This window comes from Hordeum vulgare, chromosome 5H (genome assembly GCF_904849725.1).
Source record: "Hordeum vulgare subsp. vulgare chromosome 5H, MorexV3_pseudomolecules_assembly, whole genome shotgun sequence".
Taxonomy (NCBI): Eukaryota; Viridiplantae; Streptophyta; class Magnoliopsida; order Poales; family Poaceae; genus Hordeum; species Hordeum vulgare.
The window spans coordinates 314,435,926-314,460,396 of record NC_058522.1 but is presented as its reverse complement, the minus strand read 5'-3'; the positions used below and the strand labels follow the sequence as shown (position 1 = coordinate 314,460,396).

Genomic DNA, 24,471 nt, shown 5'->3' with positions numbered 1-24,471 from the left:
CGGATTTTCCGGGATCTCAAATTTCGGGTTCCGCGCGCTCAGCGGGTTTGACGCCAGCGCACTCGGGTAGCGCCTGACGCCTCGATTCTCGCGCCTTCAACTCCTCCACTAATATCGCCGCGGCCGGTCGGGCGGATAAGGTTTCAGGGCCACCCGCCAGTGACCCAGTCGGAACCCTATTTAAATCTGGGCGGCGAGGCTTCTTCGTTACGCTCGCCGAATCTTTCGCTCTCGCCTGCTCCGTCTTCCTCGCCACCTCCAGCGCTCCTACACTCCTTCCTTCTCCTTCCTCCCGAGGGTTTGCCGTCGCCTCCATGACCAAGGGTCAGACCAGCAAGATGGAGGCGAGGAAGAAGAAGGGCAAGGCGGCGGCGCCTGCTCAGCGGCGGCAACGGCCGCTGCCGGCGGGGTGGATTCAAGGCGATTTCCTCCCCTCCACGGTGACGGAGGGGGATCTGTTGCAGCTGGTGGAGCACGGAATGATCGTGCATAAGTCCTGGAGGCTGCCAGCGGAGAACGAGGTCGAGCCGGCGCCCCGGGAGGGGGAGCGCGTGTTGCTTCTCAGCCACGTCCATCGAGGTTTTTCTTTACCCCTGCATCCTTTCTTCAAGGGCATCATGAATCACTTCGGTGCCCAACTTCACCATTTCCCTCCGAATGCCATCGCCCACCTTTCTGCCTTTATAGTCTTGTGTGAGTGTTTCATTGGCTGTCCCCCCCATTGGGGGCTGTTCAAGCACATATTTTCTACTAGATCCCAGACCATCAAACAACTTAGCCAGTCGGATGATAAAACACATCTTCTCCAGCTCTGCGGGGGTCTAGGTTTCCAGAAAAAGAGTCGGAGCAGTTATCCTGCTCTCTAGTTATGTGAGTCGGTCAGGAACTGGCAGTCGACGTGGTTCTACTGCCAGGATATCACCTGTCCGAATGCTTCAACAGGGCTGCCTCCCTTCAGTCTGGATCGGCCTGCCCCACCTAAGCAACTCGCGCTCACGAGGGCGGAGAAGAACGACGTCCAGCCCTTGGTTGAGGCACTCGTGGACGTCGTCAGGAGGGGGGTCACCGGCATATACTTGCTGGAGGTCTTTCTTGGTCGACGGATCCAGCCTCTGCAGGCTCGCGACCATGCCATGTGGCATTACACAGGCCCCGAGGACTCCACTCGGACCAACGTGGTGGCCGTGACTGAGGAGAGGGTGACCTCGTGGGTGCTCCAAATCACGGGCCCCTGCGAGAATCCCAAAGGATCTCGGCGAGTGAGGCCTTACAGCGCGGATCATCCTCCACCGAATCAGGTGAGTGACATTGCCGAGTGCACTGAACTGTCCCAATTCTTGTCGTTTGTCTATATCTCTGTGTGATGTCTGATGTTGCCGACTGAAATTTATGCAGGAGTGGACCAACTGGTTCTCCCCCGTCTCGAACGGGAATCCGGCGGAGGAAGAGGAGGAAGGCAGCCAAGAGGGCAGCGTGGAGAGCGCCGAATACGTCTCCGACAGCGGGGAATCGGAGGAGGAGACCAGCGAGGAGGAGGAAGAAGACGAAGAGCAAGACTCACCACCTCCGAACCCAGAGCATCGGACCAAGCGCCGACACGAGCCCGCCGTCCCCTCGGCTCCTCCCGCGTCTTCGAGTGCTCCGCCTGCTGCTCCGGCGGTCCCGAGTGTTTGAAGCACTAAGAGGACCAGGGATGCCGCCTCTGAGCCTGCGCGTCAGTCTTCTAAGGTGGCCAAGCCGAGTGGGCCTAAGCCTCGGAAGGCTCTGCCGCGAATGAGGGTTGCTGTCCCCGTCACCTCTATGTAAGTGTACTCAGTTTTCAGTTCTTTCTGATATCCGAGCGAACTTCTGTAACTGGCCGAATGGGTCTCACTCGACAGGGTCGCTACTTCTGCCACCTCTCCGGCGCGTCAGGAAGACGACCCCATGGACACGGACAACGTCGTCTCATCCCAGCCAGGTGCGTTGTAGGGACGTCGAATGTTTTATACTATCGTGTCCCAGTCAGGTGCTTCTTTCTTTTTCTGAGACCTCATGTCATTCGGTCTGTCAGGGGCGATTTGTCTGGGTGAGGGCGACCAGGGGAGAGCCGACCCAGCTGTGGAGCCTGTTCTCGAGGCTGCTCCTCCTGCTGCCGCTCTCGCCGCCGACGTGCTGCCGACTGAGGCGCTGCCATAGACTGAACCAGTGCTGGTGGATGAGGAGCCGACTGGGGCGGACCTTGGGATGCCTCAGGAACCTCCGACGATTCCAGGTTCATCGAATGCTGAATTAAGCATCCAGCGTCTTCCGGAGGAGCAGGTGGGAGCGGCCAAGGGGGCTATGGTGCAGGCGGAGCTGATGGCTGGAGAAGCCAAGAGGGCCTACGACTCCGTTGCGGCCTTGTACCAGCGAAGCTTGGAGCTGCGCGATGATATCCGAGTAAGTGGTCTAGTAAGTATTTACTTTTCTCCTGTAACCCACTGGGTGTTTTTGAATAGCAGTTGTTGTTTGCAATGGGTTCACTCTGAGTGAACCCAGTGGGTGTAGTCCCCGAGACTTCTGTCGAGTGCTTGCACCGACAGTTGTCTTTATACATATTGTCTTTGCTTTGGTCGTGTCTGTAAATAATATGACCGACTGCTAGCAGTTGTGGCACTCAGAGTGCACTTACTGTAAGAGTCTCCGAGAGTAAGTTGTACTCAGGTCGGGTAGCATTTGCCTCGTAGGTGTAGGTGATAACATGCATCTCAATAGGGCAGGCCTGCTTGAGCTGCATGCCAGTGGGGTCACTCTTAGTGAACCCACTGGGTGTAGTCCCCGAGACTGCTGTCGACTGCTTGCGTCGGCAGGGGTCTGAAGAACTTAGACTTTTAACTGTTGAACTTTCTGATTGTCTCTTGGTGTTTGATGGCAGAAAACCTATGAAATGGGATCAGCCTACGAGACTCTCAAGGCGGAGAGGAATCAGTTCGCTGGTGAACTTGATGCGGCCATGCTTGCAATGGCCGGCATGAAGGATGCTCTGGCGGAACGGGAGAAGTCATTGGAGCAGGCGCGTGAAGTGAACAAGGTGTTGACTGAGGAAGTGGAAAAGATGGGGAAACAGAGGACTGCGCTGATGAGTCAGATGGATGTGCTGAACAAACGATGCAGGGCACAAGAGAAATATGTCAGCGACTGGGCTCGGTAGATGATGACGCGTCTGGCTGGTAAGTCCTGCTTTTTCCGAGTGGTTGTGCTATGCGCGTAACACTCGGCGCTTATTGTCTGTTTGTCCTATTGTCGCAGATTTTTGCTTTGACGCCGAAGCTGAAGCAGCTGACGTGGAGCGTTCGATTCTTGAGAACGTTCCACTCGGCGACGACGCCAATCAAGATCTGCTCCGTGCACACATTCGCGTGGGCAAAGTTGGTCCTTTCATCGGTCGACTGAGAGAAGTCGTCGACCGAATCGACAAGGAGCTTTGGCCAGAAGATGAGTCGCGGCAGGAGATGGAGAACCTGATGACCCGACTGGAGGAGATTCCCAACAGAGTGCAGTCGTGGAAGAAATCTGCAGCTCGTTGTGGTGCAGATGTTGCTCTGTCCTTGGTCCGAGTCCATTGCAAGGAGGTGCGTGAGGAAAAGCTGAAGACACTGAAGGTCGCCAACACGAAGAAGCTTCGATTCGAAGACTTCATGGAGATGTTCCTTGAGAGTGCTACCCGCATCGCCGATGGAATCGACTTGGACACCTTCGTTGAGCCCTCTAGTCCCGGCGTTGACCCTGCTGACGTGTAAGAAAACTTTATCCTCGGTATGCCGAGTGTTTTATCTGTAAGGTACTTTGGCCACTTCTGTTGGCTGTCACACTTTTAAATCGGTGCGGGTAAGCTTGATCCGCACCGAGTTAGCTATCTTTGCGAGAATTTTGGAATCCGATTTTTTGCTCTTCTGTTGCAATGTTGATTCGAGTTTTTGTTTGGCGTTTCTTGGTGAAGCCAAAGGCAAACAATCGATGCTGGATCGCGGCTAAGCCCCCGAGTGTGACGTGAAGTGTACACTCGGAGAAGGTTAATACTTAGGCGATGCTGGATCGTAGCTAAGCCCCCGAGTGTGACGTTGAGTGTACACTCGGAGAAAGTTAATACTTAGGCGATGCTGGATCGCAGCTAAGTCCTCGAGTGTGACGTTAAGTGCACACTCGGAGAAAGCTAATACTTAGGCGATGCTGGATCGCAGCTAAGTCCCCGAGTGTGATGTTAAGTGCACACTCGGAGAAAGTTAATACTTAGGCGATGCTGGATCGCAGCTAAGCCCCCGAGTGTGATGTTAAGTGCACACTCGGAGAAAGTTAATACTTAGGTGATGCTGGATCGTAGCTAAGCCCCGGAGTGTGACGTTAAGTGCACACTCAGAGAAAGTTAATACTTAGGCGATGCTGGATCGCAGCTAAGCCCCCGAGTGTGACGTTAAGTGCACACTCGGAGAAAGTTAATACTTAGGCGATGCTGGATCGCAGCTAAGCCCCCGAGTGTGACGTTCAGTGTACACTCGGAGAAAGTTAATACTTAGGCGATGCTGGATCGCACCTAAGTCCCCGAGTGTGACGTTAAGTGTACACTCGGAGAAAGTTAATACTTAGGCGATGCTGGATCGCAGCTAAGTTTTTTTTGAGACCGGAGTCTGCGACCGCGGAAGAACTTTGAACCTGCAAAAAACTCAATCTGCTTTATATTATTTCGCCAATACTTGTTCTTTACATCGCTTCGGTCGACGGCCACGTGTAGAAGCGCTTCAGGAGATCTCCGTTCCATGCGCGCGGCTCGTCTGTCTCCCTCTCGATGTTGTAGAGTCTGTATGCCCCGTTGTTCAGCACCTTGGAGATGATGAAGGGTCCTTCCCAGGCCGGAGCCAACTTGTGAGGTCTTTGTTGATCCACTCAGAGCACCAGGTCGCCTTCTTGGAACGTCCGACTTCTGACGTGGCGTGCATGAAAACGCCGCAGATTTTGTTGATAAATGGTCGAGCGAGTTAATGCCATCTCGCGCTCCTCTTCCAGAAGATCCACTCCGTCTTGCCTTGCTTGTTCTGCTTCGGCTCCGGAGAAGAGTTCGACTCGTGGCGCATTGTGAACAAGTCGCTCGGAAGGACCGCTTCTGCTCCATAAACGAGGAAGAACGATGATCGCCCTGTAGATCTATTCAGGGTTGTGCGAAGTCCCCAAAGCACTGAAGGTAGCTCGGTAACCCAAGCGCCAGCGGCATGTCCTATCTCTCGCAGGAGTCGGGGCTTCAATCCTTGCAAAACCACATATGGAGAAATATGCTCTAACAATCTCCCCCATTTTGGTAATTGATGACAACCACTTCAAGAGAGTTTATATAAGGAAATAAACATAACCAAGCGCACAAATATAAAGCAATAATGCATGCGTGCACGAAGTAAATGCTTACGCAATAAAAGCAAAACCCTCTAAACATATGGTGAGCCTTCGTGGCGTTGGTGTACCTTCGTGGTAACATCCACCTCTCTAACGGTGACTAGCTTCCCTCTAAGGAAGTGAACATCGGGATACATCCTCATCTCCATGACTTCGGTTATCCCTAACCCTAACTCCTTACTTGTGGTTTACTTTGGTTACTTGAGCATACATTCACTACTTATTGTTGTCCTCGTTATATTGTGTTGGCTATTTCCCTGTAAAGATTAATCATTTAGGCCTACACTCTATATCCCGCAATTCATACTTGCTACTATTGATATATCTTGTGTTTAGTGTGATTTTCTAACTTGTGTCATACACTTACATGTGTTGTGATATTGCTCAAGTAAGTTTGTGTAACTTACTTGTGCTTGTGAGTAATCTTGTTGTGTTCATCTTGGTCGAACAAGTTGTTGGTGCACGTAGTTGAGCCTAGTATATTTAGGATTTGTGCTTGAAAAGTATCCTCTTAGTTTACTTCCTCATTAGGATAAAGCCAAATCCGTAGAAGTTTTTAAAATGCCTATTCACCCCCCTCTAGGCGACATCATGGTCCTTTCAATTGGTATCAGAGCAAGGTCTCTCCTTATTAGGCTTCACCGCCTAGAGAGTATCGATGCCGACTAATGGAATAGTGCACAATGACACCTTTGATTTTGATGGCACAAATTATCACTTGTGGAGAATTCGTATGCTTTATCACCTTCGGGCCATGGGACCAAATGCTTTACGAATTGTTCTTGTAGGGATTGCTTTTGCAAAGGATGATCCGTCTCCATCTACAGATGACATGTATCTCGATTGTGCTGCCTCCCTTGCCATTCATCAAACTATAAGCCATGAAGTGTTTAAGTCAATCTCGACTTGCAAGTCAGCTCATGAAGTTTGGACCAAACTCGAAGATATATATGGTGGGTCCAATCTTGATGAAGACAATATTATGTTGAAGGACTTGTTGCACAAGCTCTCCACATTGTTCTCTCATGAAGAGCCATACATTGCTTCCACCTCCGATTACTTTCACACTTCAACATCTTCCACTCCACCAACATGTGGTGTGCCATAAGGTAATGACATGGTGAGTGAAGAAATATCTTGTGGTGGTGGTGTTAAGCTCATTATTAATGAACTTGCTTGTGTTGATGCTAGTGTTGTATCCTCTATGGACATGGGCATATATAGCACCACATATAGTGTAAATTATTGTGTTGATAGTCCATGCATATCACCTAAGGATTCCTTGACAAATGTTTGTGATGATATGCTTGCTCTCCCGTGTTTCGATGATCAAAATGCTTTGGTTTCCTCATGTTGTCATATGACTAACCATTTAGAGGAAATCAAGAAAAATGAGGGACTCTTGATTGATAAAGAACCTTATTCTCCAAAAGAATCATCATCAACTCCCTTTGTTCACATGCGCCTCATGACAAGAGGTAATGATGGGGTATCATCTTCTCTTAGTGATAACGATGATATTTATAATGAGGATGATGATGATGACTTGACTGAAAATCTCTATGAGATTGGTAAAATTCTTCATAGAGCTGAAAATAATGCTTATCAAAGGTTTCAAGATGTTCTTTCTTACTTAGAAAAATGAAATGATTTATTTATTTATGAGCAAGCTAAAAGTGAACAACTTGAACATGAACTTGATAAGGCTTGTCAAACATGTAGAGACTTATGATCTTCAAAAGGAGAGAGTGAAATTTCTCATGGTAAACTTAAATAGCATTTTGAGCTCCTTCTCCTTGAATGCAATAATGTCAAGGTAGAGCTCATCAAAATCTCTAAGACTTATGAGGATCTTCAATCTACTCATGAGAAGTCTCTAATTGCTACTTACTCATCTCATATTGTCGATGATACTTGTGCGTCTAACTCTACCTCATTTGAAGCATCAACTTTGAAGGAGAATGTTGAGTTATGTGCTCAACTTGATTTGCTAACCAGCAATTATGGGAAATTGTAATAAAGTCATGAAAATCTCTCAAACACTCATGAGGATCTTCTAATCTCTCATAATGAGCTAAATTTAGCACTTAAGACTATGGCCATCAAGGTAAAATCTTGTGAGTCTCATGTGAACATTAGCACATCTACTATAAATGATTTATTGCCATGTGCTAATCCTTGCAATTCATCCACCTCTCATATTATTACCAATCATGATGAATTGCTCGAATTGTCTTGTTGCTCTAACCATGAAGTTTCTACTTCCACTAGTCCTCTTGTTTCTAGTGTTGAAACTAACCACGTAGAAGAAATTAATGAGCTCAAGGCCCAAGTCACTAGTTTGAAGAAAGACTTGGAAAAGTGTGATGATGGACATAGTTATAATTACAATAATAAGAAGTCCAAGAACAAGAAAAGGGGACAAGACCAAGCCACAAACAAGTCCAACATTTCTTGCCTTAAGTGCAAAAGGGTTGGGCATCACGTGAGATCTTGTCCACTAAAGGTAAGGGCTTATAAAGATATGCTACATGTGAAGAGGCCTCAAGCTCAATCTCGAGCTCAACCTCATGTTTTATAATGACCACTATGCATGATGAAACATCTTATCTCTTTCCAAGTTGAGAAAGTAAAGAAGAAGAACAGAAAGGGGAGTACATGTTGCTATATCTGTCGAAAGAAGGGGCACATAGCTTCAACATGCCCCACTAGTAACATATCTAAGCCTCCAATTATCAATGATCATTATTCACTTAGGAAGGATATTTTTGGCAATTTGTTTGCCAAGTATGTTGGTGCCCAAAGTGGTTAGGAAGTGGATAAGATCATTTGGGTTGCCAAGCCTATTGTTACTAACTTCTTAGGACCCAACTTGGTTGGGGACCATCAATCTCAAACTTGATAGGTGTGTGGATGGCATTGAAGACTTGGCTAGTTCATGAAGAAAAAATATTTTCACCATTTATTATGGTTCAAGCCAAGTCAAGAATATAACCATCATATTTGTCATTACAATGCCTCTCCTAGCGGTAACTTGTATATATTGTCTACATTGAAAGTTACTAGCCCCTCTCATGTTTAGGTTTGGTACCTAGCATGTGTTTTGATATGTTGTGCCTCATAGTATGCTTGATTTGTGTGTATCTAGCATGTGTAGGTAGTTATGCATGTCATATAGTTGCGTGTGTGTAGTTTTGATCCTTACTTGCATCTTGGTTGCACCCTATTGGGCTCTTTTGAGATATTAATGGATCATCACATTATGGGGGAGTGTCATGCTCTGCGCACATCACAAACCTCAAATGTGTATTATTGGACACCACCTAGTATTTATAGTGCAAGGTTATCCAGTTACTATGTGGTATGTCAAGTTCGTTTGAAGTTCAAATTCTCATCCATTGATCATCTTTAGTTGGATTTCAATTGCCTCTTGTGGAAAATACATGGATTATCACATTATGGGGGAGTGATATGCTTTGCGCATATCACAATCCTTGGTAATATAAACATTTCATTAATGCCAATTAGAATCTATTATTGAGATTATTTTATATCTTTGTGGCTTGCCATGCTCAACACGTCTCTATTTTCATAATAATTGTTTTGTTGTTTAATTCCTTAGATGTGTGTGAGTATGACATTCTACTGCAGGTTTATTCATGATTTAGCTTCTAGATCATACTTAAGAGAAGGGTATATATGATGCATGGCTTTCCAATTGTTTCTCTACATGATGATCTAGCTAGTTGGCATGTTAATAATATGGTATCTAAGCATTGTGCTTATTGCTAAACTTTCATATCATGCTTGTGTGAGTATAAATGACCTTGTGCTTATTTGGAATCTATCACCGAATGATAATTCTAAATACTATTGTGTTCTCTTGCACATGGTATTCCTTGTATGGTAGAGTTTCATGGTCATATTTATATTGGCCTTGCTTCTACTTGCATTTCATAACTAGCCGAGAAATTCATTTGTATCCCGGTAATCTCCCATGTTTTTGTTTGAGTTCATATTACTAGTTTTATGGTATTGTGGGAGTTATTATCTTATTACTTGTACTATAATATATCCACTTATGTGAGATATGCATGTAAGAATATGTGCAATGCATATCTTATATGCTCATTTGTTTTGTTTGGTTCATGTGTTGAACCTGGTGTGCTATCATATGTTGATTTGTCACTTTGATTTATTTTGGACAACATGAATGATTGGTGAGGTTATTGGAAGTATTAACATTTATTTGTTAATTTGTCCAATTTATATCTCTCTCGATTTTGGTAGGCTTGTGTAGGCATATTTACTATATGTAAATTATCATGCCTTGTTATTCTTTATTTTTTATCCAATATATATATGGTAAATCCGTCATATCCTTCAAAGCTAAGATGTGCATGAAATTGAAATTCATATCTATATGCACATAATTGAGTGGTTTTGCCCTATATATTGTAGTTATACTAACTACTCTGGACCCAATAAGTTTGGGGACCATATTATACTTAAGAGTGATCTAGGTACACTAGAGAAGCATTGTTGTCTTGGCTTATTCATAAAGAAGGTGGTGTCACCACGAGGGAATTAGATCCAAGAGTATATGACTCAGTCATTACTACTCCATACCAATACTTTCTTGGTAACAAGTATTTACTTCATGTTGATATAAGTAGAGTCAACCTTGTGTAGGTTGCATCATAGCATGTAATGGTACTTATTCTATTTGTGTTTTTTGCATGTCCTTGAAAAACACTCTATTGCAATGGTTAGACAGTTGAGTAGAATCATCTAATGGGGATCTACAAAATCATATTCATGGTTCATTTATCCCAAGACATGCCAAATAAGCAATTCATTGCATATCAATTCCTAAAATGTTCTCTCATGTGAATTTTTTTATAAAAATTCCAAAAACCTATAATTGCTCATAGTATTTGGTATCTTCTTAGAAATTCATGGTTAAACAAATGAGATCAATTTGTGCCATGGTCTTTGTGCCATGTGCTTTGCTCTTGTGTTAGGATAACATGTGTATGATAATGGATTTACTTGTGCATATGATGTTCTTATCAATTGTGACTATTTTATGTATGCATGTTTCAGTATGGATACATAGACGACTATTATCCACTTAGAAATTTGTGCACATAAGTAAGCTCCCATCTTTGCGATATCACTTGATCCTTGCTGGTTACTTGGTTCCTTCCTTATTGATTCATTGGTGGTATCGGTAAGAGGTTGCGAAGTGAGTGCTCGTATGTTTTGCATATAATCTTATGCACTCATGCGTTAGGATGTATTTTGGACCCATACTTATCATAATGATCGATTTGGATATTTACATTATATCTTTTCCAAAATATGTTGTTTGGATCTTTGAATGTGTCCCTCACATGTCAAATGCTTATTTTCATATCACACCTATTGCAATCTCTAGATCCCGAGCTCCTCAAATTTCGTGTCATTAAATATGTGCATTTTACTTCACTCACGTCTTGTAATATGCATACTCTAAGGAGGAACTCATTGTCTTCGTGATTTGTCCCATTTTGGCATTTGTTGCCAATGGGGGAGAAGCTTAGAGGATTTAAGATAATCTAAAAGTGCTGATGGCTTATTGCTTATTGCATGAATGAATATGTAAAGAGAAAACTCCACCTAGTTTATGTCAACCAATATATGCAAGCAAATTCATAGTTCGTTCACACATGCATATATTGTGGGGAAGCTTTCTCTATATATTGTGTAGTACTTTGATGTTAGTACACCGAGTGTGATAAACTCAAGTATCTTTGTGACACTTGACACTATCAAAACCATCCCAAGCATTCAATATATCCTTGGGTAAATTGCATACTTGCGTTAAAATTCATTATATAAATCCTCTTGTTGAGATTGTCAAGAACTACCAAAATGGGGGAGATTGAAAGTGCATATAGTTTCCATGTGTGGTTTTGGTAATTGATGACAATCCTAATGGACTAATGTTTGCATTGAGTTATACATTTGAAGCAATGTTCTATTTTGCAATACATGAAGAATATTGGGTGTATTGAAGTATGCTTGTTCCATGAATATGCAAGAAGGAGCCCGAATGAATTCTAAATGAACGCCATATACATATTATTGTGCATGCACCAAGGATAAGCTCAATGATTGAATCGTATATTATACAATCAAGATGAATTCCATGTGATGAACAAGATGTGATCTATGTGGAGTTCATTGAGGATCTCACACATTCTCATGCTTTGGCTTATGGTTTGAACCATGACGGGTCAAGATCTTGAGAGAATAATTAAAGAGAAGAATTCTACATATGTCTTGAAAATAGGATCATGATGAGCTCATATGTTGTATCATGAAGATGAGCAAGTTATAGCCAATATGAGATTCATGGAGAAACTTGATATGGTGATGGTGAATTGAGATATTGGTAATCATTTCTTAAAGCAATGAAGCCTAACAAGGAATCAATAGGGCCTTCAAGACATCAAGATTAATCATGGATCAAAGATAACTGTTGACCAAGATGAATATCAAAGAGTTAACTCAAAGTTGGTCATCACACAAGCGCAAATGATGTGCCACATGGGATCTTGTGGTATGGTAAGTAATTGTCAATTTCACTCTGTGTACTAACCCATACTATGTGTTGTCTATGTCTATGAGGGTTAGGTAATTCTCATGGGCTCGCATCAAGAGAGAGATTCCAAGTGTCCATGGGAGGATGACATCAAGTGTTCATGATCATGTTTGACAAGGGCAAGTTCAAGATAATCATTCCTAAGAATTACATGAGTGAAGCTTGTGGATGTTCACATGATGGACAAGTGAAGATGAATACAAAGCAAGGCTTTCCACATTGTGTATGGGAGAGCTACTTGAAGACTTCATCAATGTCTTGCCTTCAGCTTGAGCCAAGAAGAAACAATAACATCAAGCTCAAGTGAAAGGCTTGACACAAAGGTATTAGTTCCTTTGACGTTAGTGGTGTGAAGTGATGATCACCGAATAAACTTATACACTCAAGAATGGATTATCGGTAGCTATGTAGTGTAGCTCTTTTATGATTCTTGAGTTTTAGGGATCCCACACTATTAAGAGGGGATCACTGGATCTCCCAAGAAACTTTCTCAAAAATCTAGGCAATTCCTATTTCTCTATCTTCCTGTTGTTAGTCTGCTCTTGTCCGGTCGTCCAGTGGTTCTCGGACGTCTCGATGACGGATGATTGACGTCCCCCGAAAATCCAAAGCCAACCAACAGATTCAAACCCTCTGTCTTCCAGCTCCTCCGGTCGTCCGGGGACCGGACGTCCGGGTACGGTAAGAAATTCGTTGCCACTCAACAAATTCAAATTGTCGGACTTCCGACCATTTCTCGACTGCCGTTCCCCGGATGACCGATGCCTTTCGGACATCCTATGCTGTTCACCCTATTACCAGATGTTGTGCTGACCTGATATATTCTGCATCTTCGGACGACCGACCATTGTCGGACGTCCCCTCATGGCTGTCCGGACGACCGTGAACTACCGGACGTCTGGCAAGTGCACATCATAAGTGGCTCCAATGACCACTTTTCTACCACCACTATATATAGTCTTCTCCCACCTCGAGTGGGAGTTGCCCAAGTGAGTTGAAACATTCCATGAACATCTTTCTCTCTCACTCCCATTTGCTTACACCAAATCTTAGATCCCAAGAGCATCTGTGAGTTCCCTTGGGTGTTGTTCCAATCAAAAGTTAGATCGTCTGCCTCTCCTCCTCTCAACCAAAGTTATTTGTGATTTGAGCAAGTTTTGAGCAGTTCGTGTGATCTTGTTACTCTTGGAGGTTGGAGACTCCTAGGCGGTAGGAGTTCTTCAGAGAGGAATCAAACCTTTGTGATTTCCCCTGGAAAATTTGTGAGGGTTTGGAGGCCACCTCAAAGGCCTACCACTAGTGGTTGAGAAACACCTTCGTGGTGTTGTCTCTAGGAGAATAGGGCGAGCCTTCGTGGCGTTAGTGTGACTTCGTGGTAACATCTGCCTCTCTAACGGTGACTAGCTTCCCTCTAAGGAAGTGAACATCGGGATACATCCTCGTCTCCGTGACTTCGGTTATCCCTAATCCTAACTCCTTACTTGTGGTTTACTTTGGTTACTTGAGCATACATTCACTACATATTGTTGTCCTCATTATATTGTGTTGGCTATTTCCCTATAAAGATTAATCATTTAGGACTACACTCTATATCCCGCAATTCATACTTGCTACTATTGATATATCTTGTGTTTAGTGTGATTTGCTAACTTGTGTCATACACTTACATATGTTGTGATATTGCTCAAGTAAGCTTGTGTAACTTACTTCTGCTTGTGAGTAATCTTGTTGTGTTCATTTTGGTCGAACAAGTTGTTGGTGCACGTAGTTGAGCCTAGTATATTTAGGATCTGTGCTTGAAAAGTATCCTCTTAGTTTACTTCCTCATTAGGATAAAGCCAAATCCGTAGATGTTTTTAAAACGCCTATTCACCCCCCTCTAGGCGACACCATGGTCCTTTCACCGGCGTGGCATGCCGGGACCCTGATCGGTGGCCGTGGGTGAAGCTGGTGGATGAGATTCAGATTTGGGGAAACCCCTTGATCGGCCGCACCGACGAGGACGCTCGAGGGCGCCGCTTTTCTTCTTGGAGACGTTGGTCTACGTCCGCTCTCCACTTCCCCCTACCCGCCTTTCAGGTGAAAACCCTAACTCCGGTGAGCGGCCGCCGTCATCCTTGATGTCGTGACCTTTATGAAGGCGTCGCCTTGAGGGCTGAGTGGTGCTGGGCACTGTGTGGGGCCTTGACGACTCTTGATGGTGGGCACTACTTCGGGGGAAACCCCAGGATGTGGTCTTTCAGATCGGACGATGGCGATACTGCGATGCCGTTTCGCTCTTGCGGGCATCGTTTGTGGAGCAGCGCTGGATGACAGAGGCAGGAGGTGGAGCGGCTTCGTCTTGCACGGGAGCTTTGGTGGAGCTGACAAGTCATGCGTGGCCGACAGGTGCTATGCTGAGTCATGTCTGGTTAGCAGGTGCTACGCACGATAGTTCTTCCAGAGTCTTCACGTTTCGACGTATGAGCGCAGGGCGGTGGCGCCGTGGTGACGTCGATGGATGTTCGGATTGGCAAGGATGATGCGGATCTCTCTTCTGAAGATGAGTCAGTGATCTGATAATGATAGCGGCTTCTAAATAGTGTGGTGTACGCTTTAGGCCTACTATACCGTCTGTTGGTCCCGATACGTTATGTGGATGAATTAACGACGACACTGATTTTAGATATTAGGAGTAAGAGCACTTCACACTATCGAGTTTGTAGGTATGAGTAACGGCTTCAGACAGATTGATATATATTTTTATAAGACCTTTGTAAAATAATTAATAAAGATGACTACATCGATTGATGTAGAAAACGGGGTTTAACTTCCTTTCCTTTAAAAGAAAGGACCACAAGACAACTGTTGGCTTTCGTGAGGGCCACGAGTGCGTTAACCAAAGCCAAATCTGCAAAACCAGCTTATCCGCGTTAACCAAAGCCAAATCTGCAAAACCAGCTTATCCAAAACGAGATTACCAGAATCCTCAATTACCAAACACGTCGCAGCGTTCGTTGTCTAGGTACACAAAAATCAATTGTACGCAGGAATGAGATTAATCACGTGCAGACTACTTCTCGGCTCACAAAACGAGGGCAGGATCATCATCGCTCATCAGGCTCAGGCCAGGAGCACCTGACATGGTATCATTTTCACTGTAGCTTAAAGGGTTTCCTCGTGTGTACATTCAATCATTGATACAACATAGTAACAGTGTGATAACAGCTCAAAGATCGAGCTTACAAAGACATGTCAACACCCTGGCAGCATTTTAACATGCCTACATATTCCAGTCATTTGTCCAGACGCTAGTTGCTTCTGCCTTCAGGACTGCAATCCAGTTAAGAAAATAGCACTTGTTAGTGTCATGCATCATTTATTCTGAACATCAAGGTCATAATGCAAGTACGCTGAACACGGGGAAAGGCTTGAACTACTAGAACCCCAAAAAATAAACACCAGAGCAAAGTTGACCCAAAAAATGCCATTCCAGCCCTGAGTGTTAGATAGAAACCTTGCTGGCTATATTGTTGGAGAGCCAGTCCAGCCCTTCATACAGACCCTCTCCACTTGTGGCGCAAGCACTCTGGATATACCTGCGATAGAATGGAAAGTAACACCAAGCTTATCAGCAAGCCTTAGCAAAAAAATTATCTAGTCTAGGTATAAAATCAGCGAGGGTCAAATACCAGTGTCGCTGACGCAGAGAGTGTAGACCAAGCTTATCTGTTATTTCAGCAGCATTCATGGCATTGGGAAGATCTTGCTTGTTAGCAAAAACAAGCAATACAGCATTGCGCAGCTCGTCCTAGTGACAGTTAGCAAACATTACTGAGGGAATCCGGTAAAAAAACATTACTGTGGGAACTGACTTCACAGGCAGACATAGATAAAATTCCGAAGAATGATTTACCATTGTAAGGTGAAAAAAGTAAATGATAATATAGGCTTATTAGTTATTAGTGGTGTAAAATCAAGTTCTCAAAATCACCATATGTAAAGCATACAAAGTATTCTAGTTGCCGGGACACAGCATTATTGATATCCACAAGGTGTACCATGTGCAATAAGATAAGATTCTTCATGCTGTAAAATTTTATACATCACTCTGAATGTAATGTTCAATACTTCTATAATATACCTGTTTCAAAAATTAGATTGTGTGTCTACAGAAGATAACAAAATCCAAGATTTCAACAAGTACATATGGCACTTGCCTCATTCAGCATCCTGTGGAGCTCATCTCTTGCCTCAGCAATACGGTCTCTGTCGTTGCTGTCAACAACAAAGATAAGGCCCTGAGTGTTCTGGAAGTAGTGCCTCCACAAAGGCCTTATCTGTTTTGAAAATGGCATACATAAATCATCAGCTTGTCTTTGCATAAATATACTTATCATCTTAAGAGCATGTTTGGCTGACCCCAAAACTTAGCCACACTTTTATGCCACAACTGTGGCTGCGACCAAACCCTTGCCACAATTTGCTACACTCCTGGCACAAAAATGTGGCAAAGTGTGGATGGCAACCAAACATGTCCCAAGACTTTTGTCAAGGAAACATTTTAGTAACTGCAATCAGGTGATTATATTCATGTGACGACAAACAAGGAAATAACAAGCAAAGAGTGATCCAAGAAGAAGAAAAGAGCGAAACCCTCACCTTGTCCTGGCCCCCGACATCCCAAACAGTGAAGCTGATGTTCTTATACTCTACTGTCTCCACGTTGAACCCTTGTGTAAACAAAAGCAAAACGATATCATCAGCCATATGTAATCCTTACTTCTGCCTCCCAACCAAAACAAGAAAAACCAATGAGTAAGCAACCACAACGTTAACCCCTAGATCATACATGGATTGACAAAAAACTACCTCCAAATCAAAATATAAGATGTTTTTGTAGGCTAAACTAGAACGTCTTATATCTTGGTACGGAGGTAATAAAAAAGGAAGGTATAAGCATCCTTGAATTGGCAAGTATTTCACCACTTTTTTCCCAAAGGGAGGTAGGAAGTATTCCACCCTAACAGAAGTAACATCTGAAATAGACAATTTGATGACAAGAGTACAAGACTGTTGCAGTGAAGCCATATTGCAATAGAAGGCCCCTAACTGGATCGCTGCCAATGGTTTGGATTTGAAATCACAATTGTTAATTTTCCCTACTTATTATTCTGGCAAACCTAAACATGTTCAACGATATATATATATATATATATTATTATTATTTTTGAAAACGACGATACGGATTCTAGGACAACCTATGGTAGCAACTTAGGCTGCTGAACCTAACAAAATTAGCTCTAACCGAACGAGAGTATCTCAAAATCTTTGATTCCACGTACGCAGCAGACACCCACGGACAAACGAAGCAGTAGCTAAACGATAGGGGACTGAACTGGCACAAGTACAAAATCAATTGTTCCAAGTACAGAATCCAATTGGTACCAGGCTACCAGCACAAAAATCTAACACTCTAGATTAGACAGAAGTGAAAGAAAGCATATGAATAATTCAGAGTTCTAATTTTTCTTATGCCACCAACGGCGGAAGCAATTCATGCGAGCCAGGCCAGCCCTTGCACCCACCGCATACACGATTTGGGCGTATGACCGTGAGCGCGACAGGAAGAAACTGGAGCAGAAAATAGCAGCGCGGTGAATAGCGTCGGTACCGATGGTGGGGATGGTGGTGACGATCTCGCCGAGCTTGAGCTTGTACAGGATGGTGGTCTTCCCGGCGGCGTCGAGCCCGACCATCAGGATCCGCATCTCCTTCTTGGCGAACAGCGCCCCGAACAGCGTCCCGAACGACAGCCCCATCGATCTCCCTACCAAACTTCTCCTCCACCGCCGCCTCCTCCCCTCTCTTCTCCTCTTCTCTCCTCGGGTTGAATCGCCCAAAGCACAAGCGAGTAGAGGTTAGGGAGGCGCAGAGGGAGGTGTGGTTGCCTACTTGCCTTTGGAGAAGAAGAGGAGAGCGTGCGTCCTACGCGAGGCGGAGGGATTCGTTTTGGCTGACGTCTGGTGGGCCCAGCATGTAAGCGAGATGTGAGAGGGCTCCCTCCGTGATGGGTTTGTGGGACCAAGTTGTCACTGAATTAGGGCGGCGGGAAGATGCAATGGCATGGAGTATAGCATGGCCACGTTGTAACCGTTAGTATTTTTTTCGTGACAGTATCATTTCATAACTTAATTGTTGCAAAACGATGCAAGTACCGTATAAACACACGTTGAAACTGTATCTGATCGCACAACCCTACTTGTTAGGTGACACGTTGGCCAACCGACAAATGTCGCGCCGCTGGCTAGGACGAGGTCGGCTTGGTTAGTCTAAGTGGTTGGTTCGGTTTGAACCGAGCCGCACGCCTCACTCTCGCTCTCCCTCGAACCATAGATCGAGCTCTCACCCTCCTCTCTCCAATTTGCCATCGACCGTTGACACCGCCATCGCCGTTGTTTCATGTTGTACGGGGACGAGGGCAGCGACAACTACTCTAGCCTGCAGTACATCAACTCCGCGGACGACGGCATGCAATACCAAGTCAGTGATGGAACTAGGGTTAGGGTTACGTTTTCGGTAGTTTAGGTATTCAAATTGATTTGGGGATTTTGGTTCATTTTGCTTTTTGTAGATCCGTGCTAGCATTGAAGACCAAGAGTACATGGGCATTGAGATAACACCTGTTGTTCCTTGCGAGCACCATCGTCTACCAGCTGAGATTTTACACGTGCACAAGGTTCTTAGTATGTGCTCAGAAAGTAAGATTCTACCCAATCTCTCTTAATTGTATTAAAATTGGCAGTAGCACATGCTTCTATTTCAGATCGAGTGTTGAAAGCACAACTTCTTCTTATGTGATTTTGGTAATTAACAACAACATATAGCTCATCGAACTATGAGTCTATCAAGTATATTTTAGAAAAAAGTCCAATGGCTGAGTTGGCTAGGACTGTGAGGAGGATTCCCTAGATGCAAGGAACATCATCTCGCAAGAGCTTCAAGACTCTATATTTTATTTTATGTGAGAAATCACAATTGAGTCCATACGAAGGTGAGTACTATTACAAAAAGGATGAAGTATTGATAATGATCTGGTTGCCTAAAGTGCTTAGAGATTAACCATTAAAAACCTCAGTCAAACTCTCACAAAAGATTTTGTCCAAAACCCAAATGTCAAATTCGGTGTCACCAACAAATCTCTATCTGCCCCACCGAGTTCCACCTTAGACAGAACCCAAGCCAAACCCTAGCAATTCGGTGCAACCATCTTTTGGTTCGATACAACCGAAAAGAAGTGACCACCTTGCCGGTGTCTAATTGTCAAAAATCAAAATTTCCAAATTTTGCGTTTCGGTGCCACCGAGTTAGTGGAACTGCCTAGGTCTACCGAATTGGACTCACCGAGTTGTTTTGTATCAGTCTCACCAAAACGCCAAAAGTTAGGACATTTTGCACTAGTCAATTTAACCGAGTGTATACTCGGTTCCACCGAGTTGGGCAATAATGTTGTAACGGTTGGATTTTTGGAGATGGCTACATATACCCCTTCATCTCACTCTCATTCGCATAGAGAGCACTCAAAACAAGCAAACACTTCCACCATTCATTTTCTGAGAGAGAACCACCTACCCATGTGTTGATATCAAGATCTCCCACTCCAACCATATGAATCTTGATTTCTAGCCTCCCCAAGTAGCTTTCCACCCGACCAATATCTTCCGTCAAGCCAAATTCTATGAGAGAGTGATTGAGTGTTGATGAGACTATCTCTTGAAGCACTAGAGCAAGGAGTTTGTCATCCATACCACATATATTACCTTTTGGAGAGTAATGTCTCCTAGATTGGTTAGGTGTCGATTGGGAGCCTCCAATTCGCGTGTAGTTGAACCAAGAAGTTTGTAAGGGCAAGGTGATCACCTACTTCGTGAAGATCCACCCCGAGTGAGGCTAGTCCTTTATGGACGCAAGCCATGGTGGAATAGACAAGGTTGCTTCTCCGTGGACCTTTCGTAGGTGGAGCCCTTCATGGACTCGCGCAGTCATTACCCTCTGTGGGCTGAAGTCTCCATCAACTTGGACGTACGATAGCACCAAATATCGAAACCACGCCAAAAATCTCCATGTCTTCATTGCATTTGATCTTCCTATCCCTATCATGTACTTACACTTGCATGTATTTACTTTTCGCCACTATACTCGTAGACTTGCATGCTTAGGGTGTGCTAGACATGGTAAAACTGCTAAAACTTGTCAATCGATAAAATTGGGAAAAGGTTAAGTTTTTATTTGGTCAAGTAGTCTAGTCACCCCTCTAGACATACTTTCGATCTACAAGCACTACACGAATCAGCTTCTTTGCCGTCCGCCATAGCGGACGATAAAGGACCACTTCACGGACGACCGACAAAATTTTTGCGCCTCCTAGGGCCGATAAAGAGCTTCTTTGCCGTCTGCCGCCATGTAGCGGACGACAAAGATCTTTGCTGTCAGCTGAAGCCCCGAGCAGACGACAAAATGTGGTCAACATCAGCAGCGAGGTACTTACTCCGTTAGGCTGCTAACGGAGCATTTGTCGTCTGCTAGGAGGCGGCCCTTTGCCGTTTGCCGGTGGGCGACCCTTTGTCGTCCACCAGTGGGTGGCCCTTTGTCGTCTGCCAGGCGGCGGCCACACTTGCCAGGGGGCAGCCCTTTGCCGTCCGCCATGCTCCGGCCCTTTGCCGTCTGCCAGGGGGGCCTTTGCCGTGTGCCACCGGGCGACCCTTTGCCGTCCACCATGCTCGGGCCCTTTGCCGTGTGCCGTGGGCTGTAGCATATGGCAAAGTGGCCATATCAGTCAGACGGCTACTCCCAGGTTGCACAGGTGGCTGCCACGTGGCCCCTTTGCCATCAGCTCGCACGCGACAAAGGCCTTTGTCGTCTGCTGACAGACGACAAAATGATTGTATTGCACTTTTTTGTTTGTTTTCACTTATTTCTCTGCATTTCCAAATACATATATGATATATATAATTTCAAACACCATATATAGTTCCAGACATCATATAAGAAGCATAGGCCATGTATCCAACACCATCGTGAAAATATTGAGCAAGACAACAAATATTTTCACACAGTTCATCCATATATACACATAGTTTGAAACATCGCACTGTTCATCCATACAAATCGAAACAAAATGAAAAGCATAGCAACGCATTTCCGCCACCTTCCATGAAGTGAAAAAAAATCTGCAAAATGAGAATAAGAAAGTTAGAAGGAGAAGAAGAAGAAGAAGACTAGAAGAAGAAGAAAATAATAATAAGAAGAAGAAAGAGAAGGAAAATAATAAGAAGAAATAAAGAAAAAGCTCATTCTTCTTCTTATATTCTTTCTTTTTCTCCTCTTTCCTCTTCTATTCATTACTTTTATTTTCATGCCATTTTTGAGCTTATTATGTCATTTTGGAGGAACATAAGCTAACTATATGACATTTATGAGCTAACCAAGGTTCTTATGCTATTTTTGACCTAACTAAGATAATTATGTCATAAATGAAATAAATAAGCTAATTATGTTGTTTTTGAGAATAATTAACTAAGAAGAAGGAGGGGGAGGAGGAGGAGAATAAGAATAAGAATAAGAATAAGAATAAGAAGAAGAAGAAGAAGAAGAAGAAGAAGAAGAAGAAGAAGAAGAAGAAGAAGAAGGAGGAGGAGGAGGAGGAGGAGGAGGAGGAGGAGAAGAAGAAGAAGAAGAAGAAGAAGAAAAAGAAGAAGAAGAAGAATAAGAAGGGGGAGGAGGAGGAGGAGGAGAAGGAGGAGGAGAAGAAGAAGAAGAAGAAGAAGAATAAGAAAGAGAAGAAGGAAAAGAAGAAGAAGAAGGAGAACAACAACAACAACAACAACAACAACAACAACAACAAGGAGAAGAAGGAGGAGGAGGATAAGAAGAAGTAGAAGAAGAAGAAGAAGAAGAAGAAGAAGAAGAAGAAGATTGAGAAGAAGAAGAATGAGAAGAAGAAGGAGGAGGAGGAGGAGGAGAAGGAGGAGAAGAAGAAGAAGGAGAAGGAGAAGAAGAAGGAGAAGAAGAAGAAGGAGAATAATAATAATATTATTAATAATAGTAATAATAATAATAATAATAATAATAAGGAGAAGAAGAAGAAGAAGAAGAAGGACAAGACAAAGGAGAAGACGAAGAAGAAGAAAAGGAGAAGGAGAAGAAGAAGAAGAAGAATAAGAAGGAGAAGAACATAAGCTAACTATATGAAATTTATGAGCTAACCAAGGTTCTTATGCTATTTTTGACCTAACTAAGCTAATTATGTCATAAATGAACTAAATAAACTAATTATGTCATTTTTGAGGATAATTAGCTAAGTATGTCTTTCTTGGGGAAAATAAGATAAGTATGTGGTATAATAGGGCTAACTAGCATGTACGAAGCTAAGTATGCATTTGTTAAGCATAATACTAGAGAAAACTTACCATCGTTGTCATCATGGATGTGAATCACCGGGGTTGCTCCGGGCGTGTGCACCTGTAGAAGGTTGCCTTGGAGAAGGGTTGTGCGATGCGTCTCAGGAGTTATTCTACACCAAAGATATTTTTCAATGTCTTGTTAGCATGTTGACACTCAAATGTTAATACTAGCAACTAATGACCATTCAAACAAAACTCACCATTGAAACCGCAAACATTACTGGCATCAGCGGAGGGGTGTGACCGGTCTTCTCACACACAGACTCCGCATTTGGTTTTGAAGAGTTAGTCATATTAGTTAGTAATGAAACGAACATTACATGCATGATTTGGCTAATGTGAAAAAGAAACTTACTACAAGGAGCTCGTACATGGCCCGGTGAGCCGCCTCATTTCGTGCCCTCTCCTCCTCCAACAACCAAGTCGTCTTCTCCTCCGCGGACCGAGTTGTCTCCTCCGCTACCCGGTCCCTCTCGTGCAGAAGCTCCTGAATAGCAGACTCGGTTGTTGCTCTCTCTTTCTGAAGAGCAACCTGCAACACCACTACTCGTTAGCATTGTAATCATCGATGACCACACACATAATGTAATGGATGAAAGTTTTCTGAGTCCGTATAAATAACCTCGATGGCGAGATCGATTGGCCGTGGACAAGGCCTTATCTCAGGACAGGAGCTCGTCTGGTGTGCCTTGATCTCCGGGAGAATGAGAGGAGAACGTATCAGCCCATCACCAATGGTTATCGAGCCATGAGGCCTCCCTCCACAGATATCATCACCAGCTCTGGATCCAAAGGTTCCTGGCTCCGGTTAAAGTCCTCCCATTTCCTTGCCTTCCCCTCCTCCTTGTATCTCACGAGCTTGTTGTGGGAGGAGATGTTGGTGAACTTCTCTGAATGATCGAGGTCAGACTCAGAGAATGCCTTGGCCTTCTTGTAGGAGGCAGTATGGGCTATGCCATAGAGGTCGTACACCTCTGGCACCTCCGTGTTATTGTCTCTTGCCTAAAAGAGGGGAACAAAGTATTAGTAAAGGGATCAAGCTAGCATGAAGAATGAATTGCATGAATCATGAAGCAAACCACATACCCAGTTTCGCCCGAACTGAAATAAGTTGGCGCTGCCTTGATGGTGTGGCACACCAACCATTTGGGAACACCGGTCATTCACATTGTCGTGGATGGATCGCCATTGGCCCGTGCACCACTCATCCACCAACGCCACCCAACAATCCATCTTATCCGCACACCATCTCGGGGGCACCTATAAGTTAGTAAAGAGAAATTTGATCGCTACGCCTATGAATCGAATCAAGAAAACTAAGTACAAGGCCTTAAGAATAGGTAATTACCTTCATGTACTACTCCTTCTTCACAAACTTTTCGCGGCACGCCGCCTTCCCCTTCTTAATACTACGCGGTGCGTAGTAGTCTCGAATAGCCTACGGCCGAGCCTCGTGGCGTAAGTTCTGTAATAGCCGCTTGCACTTGGGCTCAATAACCTTGGCCGTCGCCTCCTCATATCCCTCCTCACACCTGTAGAAAGTCTGCAATCAAACGAGACAACACTTATTAGTACAATAAGTAGCTATATTGTTAATTTCAGATTGTGTAAAAGGAGAAATTACCCAAAAGTTGTTGATCGCCATCTCGGCCCTCGTGTGGCACAAGACACCATCGATCGTCTCCTCCGGCTGGGCAGCCTGGTAGTGCTCCCATCTAAATCCTAGTGTAGGAACCTCACCCTTACCGGGCAACATGACAAACCCCAGGAAATTTTGCCGGCAAAGCACATCAAGGACGGTGTTTGGCTTGCGGAGCCCACTGGGGTGATGCCAACCCCTGCAGTATGACAAGGTCAACACATAAGATATTTGAAGAAACTTGAAGGCAAAAGGTACAAAAAGAGTAAATGCACTTACTTCTCCCCTTCAGGCCTAATCATCGGCGTGTGCTCAGGGTTGCCGGCACGGCCGGGAGA

At 44.4% G+C, this 24,471-nt stretch overlaps 1 protein-coding gene across 2 annotated transcripts; it reads right to left on the bottom strand.

The window, feature by feature from the left end:
- Positions 1-15,170: 15,170 nt before the first annotated feature.
- On the bottom strand, positions 15,171-18,024 carry LOC123395716 (ADP-ribosylation factor 1-like). 2 transcript variants are annotated; one of them, XM_045090745.1, is made up of 6 exons: positions 17,706-18,021; positions 16,694-16,764; positions 16,252-16,371; positions 15,724-15,842; positions 15,549-15,630; positions 15,171-15,364 (listed from the first exon to the last, which is right to left on the bottom strand). In XM_045090745.1, the coding sequence occupies exons 1-6, from the start codon at positions 17,851-17,853 to the stop codon at positions 15,359-15,361; spliced, it is 546 nt and encodes a 181-aa protein (XP_044946680.1). In that variant the 5' UTR covers positions 17,854-18,021; the 3' UTR covers positions 15,171-15,358. The 2 variants fall into 2 exon arrangements, with proteins under 2 accessions (XP_044946680.1, XP_044946679.1); XM_045090744.1 differs by having other exon boundaries at positions 15,309-15,630; positions 17,706-18,024.
- Between the last annotated feature and the right edge of the window lie 6,447 nt (positions 18,025-24,471).